We start from the raw sequence: 12,111 nt of genomic DNA, 5'->3' as shown, positions 1-12,111 counted from the left end.
CCTCTCGGCCCTCCATGGCACATGATTGGTGACCCCTGCTTTATGTGTCCAAGGAGACGTCAGTCAGCATGACATGTCACGTATGATGGAAATCTCAGGCCTATCACGTTTCATTCATTCATTCAAAACGGAGGGAAAATATCTCGTTATCACGAGAAAACGGAGGAAATTTATCTCGTTATCACGGGAAAACGGAGGAAAATTATCTCGTTATCACGAGAAAACGGAGGAAATAAAATATATTTATGTATGGCCCTTTAGGGCTTCCGTACCATATATTCAAGTTTCATTCCATAAATTCAGACTTTCATTCAAAATATTCAAGTTTCATTCCATATATTCAGACTTTCATTCCATATATTCAATTTTCATTCCATATATTCAGACTTTCATTCAAAATATTCAAGTTTCATTCCATATATTCAAGTTTCATTCCATATATTCAGACTTTCATTCAAAATATTCAAGTTTCATTCCATATATTCAACTTTCATTCAAAATATTCAAGTTTCATTCCATATATTCAAGTTTCATTCCATATATTCAGACTTTCATTCAAAATATTCAAGTTTCATTCCATATATTCAGACTTTCATTCCATATATTCAAGTGTCATTCCATATATTCAAGTTTATTTACATTGTAGATTCTAACTGAAGGAATCAAAACTATGAATGAACACATGTATGTAAAAAAAGGTGAAATAACTCACAGCATGTTTTATATTCTAGTTTCTTCAAAATAGCCACCCTTTGCTCTGATTACTGCTTTGCACACTCTTGGCATTCTCTCGATGAGCTTCAAGAGGTAGTCACCTGAAATGGTTTTCACTTCACAGGTGTGCCTTATCAGGGTTAATTAGAGGAATTTCTTGCTTTATCAATGGGGTTGGGACCATCAGTTGTGTTGTGCAGAAGTCAGGTTACTACACAGCCGACAGCCCTATTGGACAACTGTTAAAATTCATATTATGGCAAGAATCAATCAGCTAACTAAAGAAAAACGAGTGGCCATCATTACTTTAAGAAATGAAGGTCAGTCAGTCCGGAAAATTGCAAAAACTTTAAATGTGTCCCCAAGTGGAGTCACAAAAACCATCAAGCGCTACAACGAAACTGGCACACATGAGGACCGACCCAGGAAAGGAAGACCAAGAGTCACCTCTGCTTCTGAGGACAAGTTCATCCGACTCACCAGCCTCAGAAATCGCAAGTTAACAGCAGCTCAGATCAGAGAGCAGATAAATGCCACACAGAGTTCTAGCAGCAGACCCATCTCTAGAACAACTGTTACGAATCAGGCCTTCAGGGTCAAATAGCTGCTAGGAAACCACTGCTAAGGAGAGGCAACAAGCAGAAGAGATTTGTTTGGGCCAAGAAACACAAGGAATGGACATTAGACCAGTGGAAATCTGTGCTTTGGTCTGATGAGTCCAAATTTGAGATCTTTGGTTCCAACCGCCGTGTCTTTGTGAGACGCAGAAAAGGTGAACGGATGGATTCTACATGCCTGGTTCCCACTGTGAAGCATGGAGGAGGAGGTGTGATGGGGTGGGGGTGTTTTGCTGGTGACGCTGTTGGGGATTTATTCAAAATTGAAGGCACACTGAACCAGCATGGCTACCACGGCATCCTGCAGCGACATGCCATCCCATCCGGTTTGCGTTTAGTTGGACGATCATTTATTTTTCAACATGACAATGACCCCAAACACACCTCCAGGCTGTGTAAGGGCTATTTGACCAAGAAGGAGAGTGATGGAGTGCTGCGGCAGATGAGCTGGCCTCCACAGTCACCGGACCTGAACCCAATCCAGATGGTTTGGGGTGAGCTGGACCGCAGAGTGAAGGCAAAGGGGCCAACAAGTGCTAAACACTTCTGGGAACTCCTTCAAGACTGTTGGAAAACCATTTCAGGTGACTACCTCTTGAAGCTCATCGAGAGAATGCCAAGAGTGTGCAAAGCAGTAATCAGAGCAAAGGGTGGCTATTTTGAAGAATCTAAATCTAAAAATCTATGTTTTAACATGTTTTGAGTTATTTCACACTTTTTTGTTTACTACATAATTCCATATGTGTTCATTCATAGTTTTGATGCCTTCAGTGAGAATCTACAATGTAAATACTCGACTCTGTCGAGTCAGCTCGCTTGGAACCCCGGCTGAGTAGGTCCCACCTAACAGAAAAGCCTTGTAGAGTCGATCCGAGTCAAGCCGAGTAGGTACTAGTGGAAAAGCGCCATATGTCTTCCTTTCCTGAGGTGGTCCTCATGTGTGCCAGTTTCGTTGTAGCGCTTGATGGTTTTTGCGACTGCACTTGGGGACACATTCAAAGTTTTTGCAATTTTCCGGACTGACTGACCTTCAGTTCTTAAAGTAATGATGGACTGTCATTTCTCTTGACTGAGCTGATTGGTTCTTGCCATAATATGAATTCTAACAGTTGTAAAATAGGGCTGTCAGCTGTGTAGTAACCTGACTTCTGCACAACACAACTGATGGTCCCAACCCCATTAAGAAGGCAAGAAATTCCACAAATGAACCCTGACAAGGCACACCTGTGAAGTGAAAACCATTTCAGGTGACTACATCATGAAGCTCATTGAGAGAGGGCCGAGGGTTTGCAGCGCTGTCAACAAAGCAAAGGGTGGCTACTTTGAGGAATCTAAAATATAAAACATATTTAGAGTTATTTAACAATTTTTTCTTTGCTACATAATATATCTTGCTTCATATATTTGATGTCTTCAGTTTGTATCTACAATGTTGAAAGTAGTAAAAATAAAGAAAAAACCTTGAATGAGAAGGTGTGTCCAAACTTTTGACTGGTAGTGTGTATATATATATATATATATATATATATATATATACATATATATATATATATATATATACACAACACTGGCTGATATACAAGCTGATATACAAGCCAGGAAAAATAAATCCAGGATGTGTTCATATCCTGGGATCCTCGTATCCTGTGGTCGTACGCCAGTGTTCACCGCGCGGATACGCGTCTCGTCATGACAAAAATACGCACACGTCTCGTTATGTTTCCCTCATAAAAGAGATATTTTTAGCTCGTCATCGCCCCATCTTCGTCATGAAAAATAGGGTCATTGACGTAAATATTTCGTCATCATAATCGTTGACGAAAGTAACACTGACACATACACACAGGTGAAAACAGAGGTCCTTTACCAGCTTGTGAGAGGGTTGACAACACGATGGAAGAGGATTTAGCCCTAGCAGCACCCCCCTGTAGACTGCTCCTTGGTGTATTGCGAGGAGAGGCAAGAGGGCTGACAGTCTGTTAACATAAATGATAAAAAGAAAACAAGCATCACTATATATTCTGGATATGTAATTATTGTTGTTCAGTTGTATGCAGCAACTGCAAAATATTTGGAGGGTGTTAATAACATTATTACAACAACTTCAATCATTCTGACCAACTGCTGCTTTTCATTTAAGACTGCTGATGTTCTAGAAAGGAAATGTACCTTTTCATTCAACTTCCGTTTCAGAGCTTCGCGCTCCTTTCGAAGATCCTCATTTTGTTTGGCAAGATTAGCTATATCCTCCTCAGTCTAAAAGAAATATCACAAAAGCCCCGTTATTAACACACAAATGATCAAGGAACTGGAGATGAATACCACCAGTGAGTGAGCCACTTCTTCCAACGTGTACAGTACTTGATCAGTGAGTAAACACTGAGCAGAAAAGTTGTGCTGCACCGCTCTCTATGGATTGAAACATCCTGGCATGTTGTACTACTGGCCAGACCCAATCAGTGATGTCATGGCAGATACTTGTGGGTGCGCTCCAAAATAATTAATAAAAAATGATAAATTATGGCTACTTAAGTGTAGCTTCATAAACAATGACTTTTACCACAGCTCCTTCCAGTTTTTCATTCAGCTGACCAGAACATTTGTTTGAAAGGGAAAAAAAATGATGGAGCCAGGGAGGGGACTAATATTCAGGGAAAAAAATCCTCAGAATTTTTGAGTTCAAAATGGTAAATTTCAGAGGAAAAAACAATACACTGCAAAAAGTCAAAATGTTACCAAGATTATTTGTCTTATTTCAAGTCAAAATGTGTTATTTCTAGTCAAAATATCTCATTACATTTAAAATAAGACATGATCAGCTCAGAAATAACTTGTCTTTAGACAATTTTCACTTGTTTCAAGTGGAAATTTACTTGAAACAAGTGAAAATTAGCTTGAAACAAGAAACAAATTTTGCCAATTGAACAAGCAAATTTTTACTTGTTCTGTCACAAGTAAAAATGTGCTTGTCACAAGTAAAAATTAGCTTGTTCCATTGGCAAAATTGTCTAAAGACAAGTTATTTCTGAGCTGATCATGTCTTATTTTAAGTGTAATGAGATATTTTGACTAGAAATAAGACATTTTTACTTGAATTAAGACAAATAATCTTGGTAAGATTTTGACTTTTTGCAGTGTAAAAACTTTCTTCTCCCTACAATGGGCCCAATATGCCGTTGTAATTTTCCTCACTCCTGCTGCATAAGTAGCACCTCGAAATGGAGCATATCCACTGAAACTTGATGAAAAATACCTGCTGTGACAACACTAACTGGGTGTGGCCAGAACTGCCTGACCATTTAGACCCCTAGAGAAAACATGTTTTCTGTCATGTGTGGTTTGGTGCTGACTTGCTCTTTAAGAATTATGAAGCAAAATGCATTCAAAAGTCCAAAATCTCCTTAAGATGCTACTTTGATCTGGTAAGTGTCCTTTTATTTCTGTAAGAGAAACAGTTAAAGCAATTTTGAAAGGAAATTATTGTTCAAACCCAACTGACAGCTTGCCAGTCAAAGGTAATGTACTGTGAGATATTAAAGTAATAATCTGCAGCCTTCTAAATTTTTAACACCATACATACATAAAAAAAATTAGGAAAATGGAAAAATAATAAAGACAGCATTAACATTGGTCTCTAGATTGTAGTTTCCTCCTTACCCTTTTTCTTTTCCTCTCTTGTTTCAGTTTTTCCTCCCTTTCTCTGTAACAAATATATCACACAATTAACAACCCATACCAGAATGCCACTCAAATCAGTTTTTACAAGCTCAGCTGCAAGTCTACATACCGCCATGCTAAAGAAGTAAAACCTAATCATACTATATTTTAGGTATTTTGCTGACTATTTTGTCCAGATTAACATAAAATGGTTGATGAACGATGTAACAAGCACAAAACTGTCCAGACCCACAGTGCACCTGCATGCATCCGTTACTTTCCAAAAATCAACATGACAAATCCAAAATGGCTGCTTCACATGAACAACATCAGTTTAACTAAGATTCGCAGAAAAATATTAAATAGAGAGATTATCATCTATGATACAATTTTGAGTGTCACTTTGGCATTTCCTGGTTGTACACAGACAGCGTCAGTCTCGACAGGTTGCAGCATGGATGTGTACAGCACCTGCGTCGTGCTAAACATCACCTGCAGGTCGTCCATGAGTGAGTGGTTGAGTGATCACAATTTGCCATGCATAGCTAATGGTGGCAGCAAAGTGCACCGTGGGAAAAATGCTGGTGTTAAAATGAAATTCATTTTAAACAACAATTTTACACTATTAGAAATCATCAGCAGACAAAGCAGACTGCTTTCTAAGATCTAAGCATTAAAGCACCATTAGATGTTGTGGATAATGTAGCAGCTATAATGTTGATGCGAATTAGACTCACTGCTGTTTGTAGGTCTTCCGGTATGAAGGCCGGTCATCATCAGAGTCCTCAGGCTCCTCGTCTACCACGCAACTCCTGCAAGTACAAATCAGATCGACATCTAAATAGCTTTTAATGATAATTCAGGTATTTTCCATCCTTTGGGGTCCAAATGACTTATAGGGGCATTTTTTTTAATTGGTCCAGTATTGAGCAGGCTGAGATTAATATTATAAGAGTCTGACAACATTATGGACAGGATCCCTACAGAGCTATCCGTTTTCTTTACATCTTATTAATTATGGTGGTGCACACAATAGATGGTGCACACCTTAAGAGAAGTCTAGCTCAAGGAGAGGTCTCACTCTGAAATCTTGTTGGAGGAAGACAACAGTTGAAACGTGAGAGCTGGAGAGAGGAGCTGCTCAGAAGAGTCTGTTGTTTTGGAGTATAGAAAGCGTAATTTTTTGTTATTGTACAAAAAGTATAGAAAAGTTTTATCTAAAAGTAAAAAAAATCTCCTGGTTCTTGAGATCCGACCACTCACAACAAGTGCTGATGGGTGTCTTTGACTGAACTTCTGAAAGGCTGAGTGGACTATTAATACAAATGCTGAACTGGACATTAAAGGCTTTTAAAGGCCCCATGTCATGAAAAATACAAGGATACAAGGATACAAGGAAGTTTACTGGTCATTATACAACAGGTTTTATAATGAAATTAAAATGTGGTTCCCTCTTGATTGATTAATTGATTGTATAAAAAATAAAATTATTAAACATGGAGGAGTGCAGATGGTGCATTTAGTAGTCTCACAGTCTGAGGGAAGAAGCTGCTCTGTAATCTGGTGGTACGGCAGTGGATACTTCTGTATCTTTTGCCTGATGGCAGCAGGGTGAACAGGCTGTGGCTGGAGTGGTTGTTGTTGTCTTTTAGTACCCTTTTGGAATGCAACTTTTGTTGTTTTTTCGTGATAGGAAAGGTATTGGGGCCACATAAATACTGTCCCATGCATTAAACCTGTGATAAATGAAGAAATGCACACAGCCCATTTTTTGAAACTCTCCCTTTAAAACAGGCGGACAGTACTTCCTCCTTTTTGTGATGTCACACATAAGGCGACTCCACCCATTTAAACTAGCCAGCCCGCCTCCGCTCCCCAGATAACAAGCTAACAAGTTAGCGACATGTCGAAGAAACATTGTTGCGCCACAGACGGATGCAAGGAGACTCATGTTTCATTGCACATTCTTCCAAAAGAAACACACATTAGAGACCAGTGACTGATACTAATTTTTTCCTGGGTCCCACAGGATTTTAGTCCAAATTTGCTTGTCTGTTCGGCTCATTTCAGCGCCGACTGTTTTATCAACCTGACACAATAAAATGCCGGTTTCATAAAGAAACTGTTTGTAAAGGATACTGCTTTCCCCACATTGTCTGGACCAACGTCAACTCCGCGACCAGTAAGTGATTTTTTGTCTCATCAATACGGTAACATTTTTGGAAGCTGTAAAGTTTTTAATTGGTACCATTGATAACGTTATAGCCGTTAACTTGCCTGTGATTGGCCCGACCATATGTCACTCAGGCCAGTCAGTGGAGAGGGGCTGATTCTCTCTTTTGATTGGCTAAACGAACTGTGCTGCCAGAGCTCCGGGAGAAAGGCAAGAGGGAGGAGCTGTGAAACTATTTTTAGCAGACCACAGGTACTCAGAGCCACAAATACATCTTGCTAGGGATATCAACAGTTAAAATAAAACCTTGGAAAAGTGTACAGCATGGGGCCTTTAAGTCTGGATTGTGGCAACGCTGTTTTTAACAAGCGTTTGCTTGTAGCCTATTGCTTTTATTGGTCTATCAGGGATGAAGATTGGATTTTGACCCTCTGTTCCTTCCGTAATGGTATGGTGGTGGTGTGTATTAGCGCTGTTATTGACTTGAGACTAGAATCTGTTTTCTCTGTTTTGTGACATCTTGTTAGAGCAACTATTCATAAATGCATGCTAAGCCAAGTTGGTGAACTCGTCTGGTGTTTGCAGTTCATTGAGAAGAAATGCAAGAATCAGTGAAGATCTTTATGAGTGTAACAGGTCAGGATGTTATCTGTTGTAGCAGGTGTCACACCTTACCTGAACTGAGGATCAGGATTCATGTGGCATAACCATTTTTCTGGCAGTAAACTGCAGTCGATCCCATCAGGGAGTTTGCGCCAGCGCAAACATTCATCACACTGCGCCCAGTTTTGATCTGGTCGCTTCCTGTAAAATGGAGACGCAGACAGCAAAGGAGACAAATAGCTAAGAATTTCAGGACTATAACATGTAGAGAATAAAAGTGGTTCAACAGATTTGTAGATTTGTAGATTTATTTATTTTTAAAAGAAAGAAATGGGACAGTACATGTTAATGCACATATAAATTTAAACACGTGAGATTGTAGCCGTGTGGCTAATTTCCATCTCTAGTCCCATTGGCAGGTTGGTGTTGTACAACGTTCATTCACAATAACAACAAATCAAATCAAAACAAAACAAAACAAAACAAACAACATAGTTGATCATAAAACATACAGGCCAAGGCTCAGGGGACCATGCGAATTTCACCACAGCTTAAACACTACATTAAACACTAAAATTATATGTCGAGGGGCTGGTTAAAGTGTAAAGTGCATTATTGTATTGCAAATTGCCCAAGAAATATAAAGTGCTATTTTGATTGCCTAATACTCAATTGCATATTACAATAATCTAATACCAACGATGGTAATTTGTGATACCTAGAGTACCTAGTTATATAGAAATATAAAGTGCTTGTTGCGTTGCACATTGCCCTAGTGCCTAATTAGTGAAAATTGCACATTACCCGATTACATATTGCAATAGATGATTATATACCAACAATGGTAATTTTATGATACAGAGAGTACCCAATTATGCGAGAATATAAAGTGCGTGTTGCATTGCACATTGCCCTAGTACCTAGAAAAATAAATGGAGATGTAGCCTAATAAATAGAAAAAAAATGTTAATGAGGAAGAGGAAAGTAATAATAATGTATGTGCTCAATAGAAATTGCGGATGGAACCCTTGACAAATTAGTTACATTGAACAAATACACAGGTTTATGCATGGTTATGGCAACAGTATTGTTCTTCCAGTAGCCAAGCAAGATGACAGTGACAGGCCCAAGACTGACAATCCGGGAATATACTAACATGGTATCTTCCACTGGTATGCTGTTTGGATCCTCTTTATTTCTCTTGAAGCGGATTTCTTTCCAGTACTCCTCCAGCTTGATCCCCAAGCTGGTGATGGTTTTCCTGCAACAAGAAGCCAAGCGCTTAAAAATTTCTGTATTTCAATGGCCTGTGTCATAGTGGTGGACAGGACAATCCACTATTACACTAGTTTGATGGCACTTAAAAAGAGGACATTTTTATTGTATGATAAATATTAAGAAAGCAACTAAATTAGAATTTTATCAAACTGAGGTCATCACAACAGAAACCAGCTTGAATAAAAAAAAACAATCACCTGTATTTATCAGTGTTGTCAAAATTCTCTTTGCTTTGTGAAAGATCCAGGAAGTTACACTCTATGACCCCAATGACCCCGAGTCCTGAGATGTTTGCCTACAAGATTAATATATGGATGAAAGATAAACAGGTGGTGAGATGCAGAGCTGTTGTAAATATGTATGATATACAAACAGACCAACCAAATCAACACAGACTCACCTTGAGCTGGCAGCCCACACGTTCATAGGCTTTAATTAGACGATTTTTGTGATACATCATAATACCATACTGGTCTTTGCTCTTGGTGTTGTACCCAAACGTGATAGGTATTCGTTTGGTCTAAAATTAGACTTAAGGAAGACTCAGAGAAGGCAAGCTTCTGCATACACCTGAATTGTACACACACACACACACACACACATATATACAGTACAGGCCAAAAGTTTGGACACACCTTCTCATTCAATGCGTTTTCTTTATTTTCATGACTATTTACATTGTAGATTCTCACTGAAGGAATCAAAACTATGAATGAACACGTGGAGTTATGTACTTAACAAAAAAAGGTGAAATAACTGAAAACATGTTTTATTTTCTAGTTTCTTCAAAATAGCCACCCTTTGCTCTGATTACTGCTTTGCACACTCTTGGCATTCTCTTGATGAGCTTCAAGAGGTAGTCACCTGAAATGGTTTTCACTTCACAGGTGTGCCTTATCAGGGTTAATTAGTGGAATTTCTTGCTTTATCAATGGGGTTGGGACCATCAGTTGTGTTGTGCAGAAGTCAGGTTACTACACAGCCGACAGCCCTATTGGATAACTGTTAAAATTCATATTATGGCAAGAACCAATCAGCTAACTAAAGAAAAATGAGTGGCCATCATTACTTTAAGAAATGAAGGTCAGTCAGTCCGGAAAATTGCAAAAACTTTAAATGTGTCCCCAAGTGGAGTCGCAAAAACCATCAAGCGCTACAACGAAACTGGCTCAAATGAGAACCGACCCAGGAAAGGAAGACCAAGAGTCACCTCTGCTTCTGAGGACAAGTTCATCCGAGTCACCAGCCTCAGAAATTGCAAGTTAACAGCAGCTCAGATCAGAGACCAGATAAATGCCACACAGAGTTCTAGCAGCAGACCCATCTCTAGAACAACTGTTAAGAGGAGACTGCGCGAATCAGGCCTTCATGGTCAAATGGCTGCTAGGAAACCACTGCTAAGGAGAGGCAACAAGCAGAAGAGATTTGTTTGGGCCAAGAAACACAAGGAATGGACATTAGACCAGTGGAAATCTGTGCTTTGGTCTGATGAGTCCAAATTTGAGATCTTTGGTTCCAACCGCCGTGTCTTTGTGAGACGCAGAAAAGGTGAACGGATGGATTCCACATGCCTGGTTCCCACTGTGAAGCATGGAGGAGGAGGTGTGATGGTGTGGGGGTGTTTTACTGGTGACACTGTTGGGGATTTATTCAAAATTGAAGGCACACTGAACCAGCATGGCTACCACAGCATCCTGCAGCGACATGCCATCCCATCCGGTTTGCGTTTAGTTGGACCATCATTTATTTTTCAACAGGACAATGACCCCAAACACACCTCCAGGCTGTGTAAGGGCTATTTGACCAAGAAGGACAGTGATGGAGTGCTGCGGCAGATGACCTGGCCTCCACAGTCACCGGACCTGAACCCAATCCAGATGGTTTGGCGTGAGCTGGACCGCAGAGTGAAGGCAAAGGGGGCAACAAGTGCTAAACACCTCTGGGAACTCCTTCAAGACTGTTGGAAAACCATTTCAGGTGACTACCTCTTGAAGCTCATCGAGAGAATGCCAAGAGTGTGCAAAGCAGTAATCAGAGCAAAGGGTGGCGATTTTAAAGAATCTAAAATATAAAACATGTTTTCAGTTATTTCACCTTTTTTTGTTAAGTACATAACTCCACATGTGTTCATTCATAGTTTTGATTCCTTCAGTGAGAATCTACAATGTAAATAGTCATGAAAATAAAGAAAACGCATTGAATGAGAAGGTGTGTCCAAACTTTTGGCCTGTACTGTATATATATATATATATATATATATGTACACACACACACACACACACACACACATCGCGCAGTCTCCTCTTAACAGTTGTTCTAGAGATGGGTCTGCTGCTAGAACTCTGTGTGGCATTTATCCGGTCTCTGATCTGAGCTGCTGTTAACTTGCGATTTCTGAGGCTGGTGACTCAGATGAACTTGTCCTCAGAAGCAGAGGTGACTCTTGGTCTTCCTTTCCTGGGTCGGTCCTCATGTGTGCCAATTTCGTTGTAGCGCTTGATGGTTTTTGTGACTCCACTTGGGGACACATTTAAAGTTTTTGCAATTTTCCGGACTGACTGACCTTCATTTCTTAAAGTAATGATGGCCACTTGTTTTTCTTTAGTTAGCTGATTGGTTCTTGCCATAATATGAATTTTAACAGTTGTCCAATAGGGCTGTCGGCTGTGTAGTAACCTGACTTCTGCACAACACAACTGATGGTCCCAACCCCATTGATAAAGCAAGAAATTCCACTAATTAACCCTGATAAGGCATACCTGTGAAGTGAAAACCATTTCAGGTGACTACCTCTTGAAGCTCATCGAGAGAATGCCAAGAGTGTGCAAAGCAGTAATCAGAGCAAAGGGTGGCTATTTTGAAGAAACTAGAAAATAAAACATGTTTTCAGTTATTTCACCTTTTTTTGTTAAGTACATAACTCCACATGTGTTCATTCATAGTTTTGATGCCTTCAGTGAGAATCTACAATGTAAATAGTCATGAAAATAAAGAAAATGCATTGAATGAGAAGGTGTGCCCAAACTTTTGGCCTGTACTATATATATATATATATATACACTATATTAC

At 39.6% G+C, this 12,111-nt stretch overlaps 1 protein-coding gene across 1 annotated transcript in view; it reads right to left on the bottom strand.

The window, feature by feature from the left end:
* Nucleotides 1-12,111, bottom strand: part of LOC115379602 (MORC family CW-type zinc finger protein 3-like) — a 39,433-nt gene that overhangs the window by 4,476 nt on the left and 22,846 nt on the right. Inside the window, exons 8-15 of the mRNA XM_030080349.1 lie at nucleotides 9,443-9,562; nucleotides 9,240-9,337; nucleotides 8,921-9,025; nucleotides 7,837-7,965; nucleotides 5,726-5,800; nucleotides 4,989-5,031; nucleotides 3,501-3,587; nucleotides 3,199-3,307 (exon numbers count right to left, since the gene is read on the bottom strand). Of these exons, the coding sequence (XP_029936209.1) occupies nucleotides 3,199-3,307; nucleotides 3,501-3,587; nucleotides 4,989-5,031; nucleotides 5,726-5,800; nucleotides 7,837-7,965; nucleotides 8,921-9,025; nucleotides 9,240-9,337; nucleotides 9,443-9,562 (766 nt within the window). The remainder of the gene's footprint in view (nucleotides 1-3,198; nucleotides 3,308-3,500; nucleotides 3,588-4,988; nucleotides 5,032-5,725; nucleotides 5,801-7,836; nucleotides 7,966-8,920; nucleotides 9,026-9,239; nucleotides 9,338-9,442; nucleotides 9,563-12,111) is intronic.

The sequence above is a fragment of the Myripristis murdjan genome, chromosome 21 (genome assembly GCF_902150065.1).
Source record: "Myripristis murdjan chromosome 21, fMyrMur1.1, whole genome shotgun sequence".
Taxonomy (NCBI): Eukaryota; Metazoa; Chordata; class Actinopteri; order Holocentriformes; family Holocentridae; genus Myripristis; species Myripristis murdjan.
Note: the sequence above shows the minus strand (reverse complement) of the source record. Positions and strands in the feature narration are given on the sequence as shown.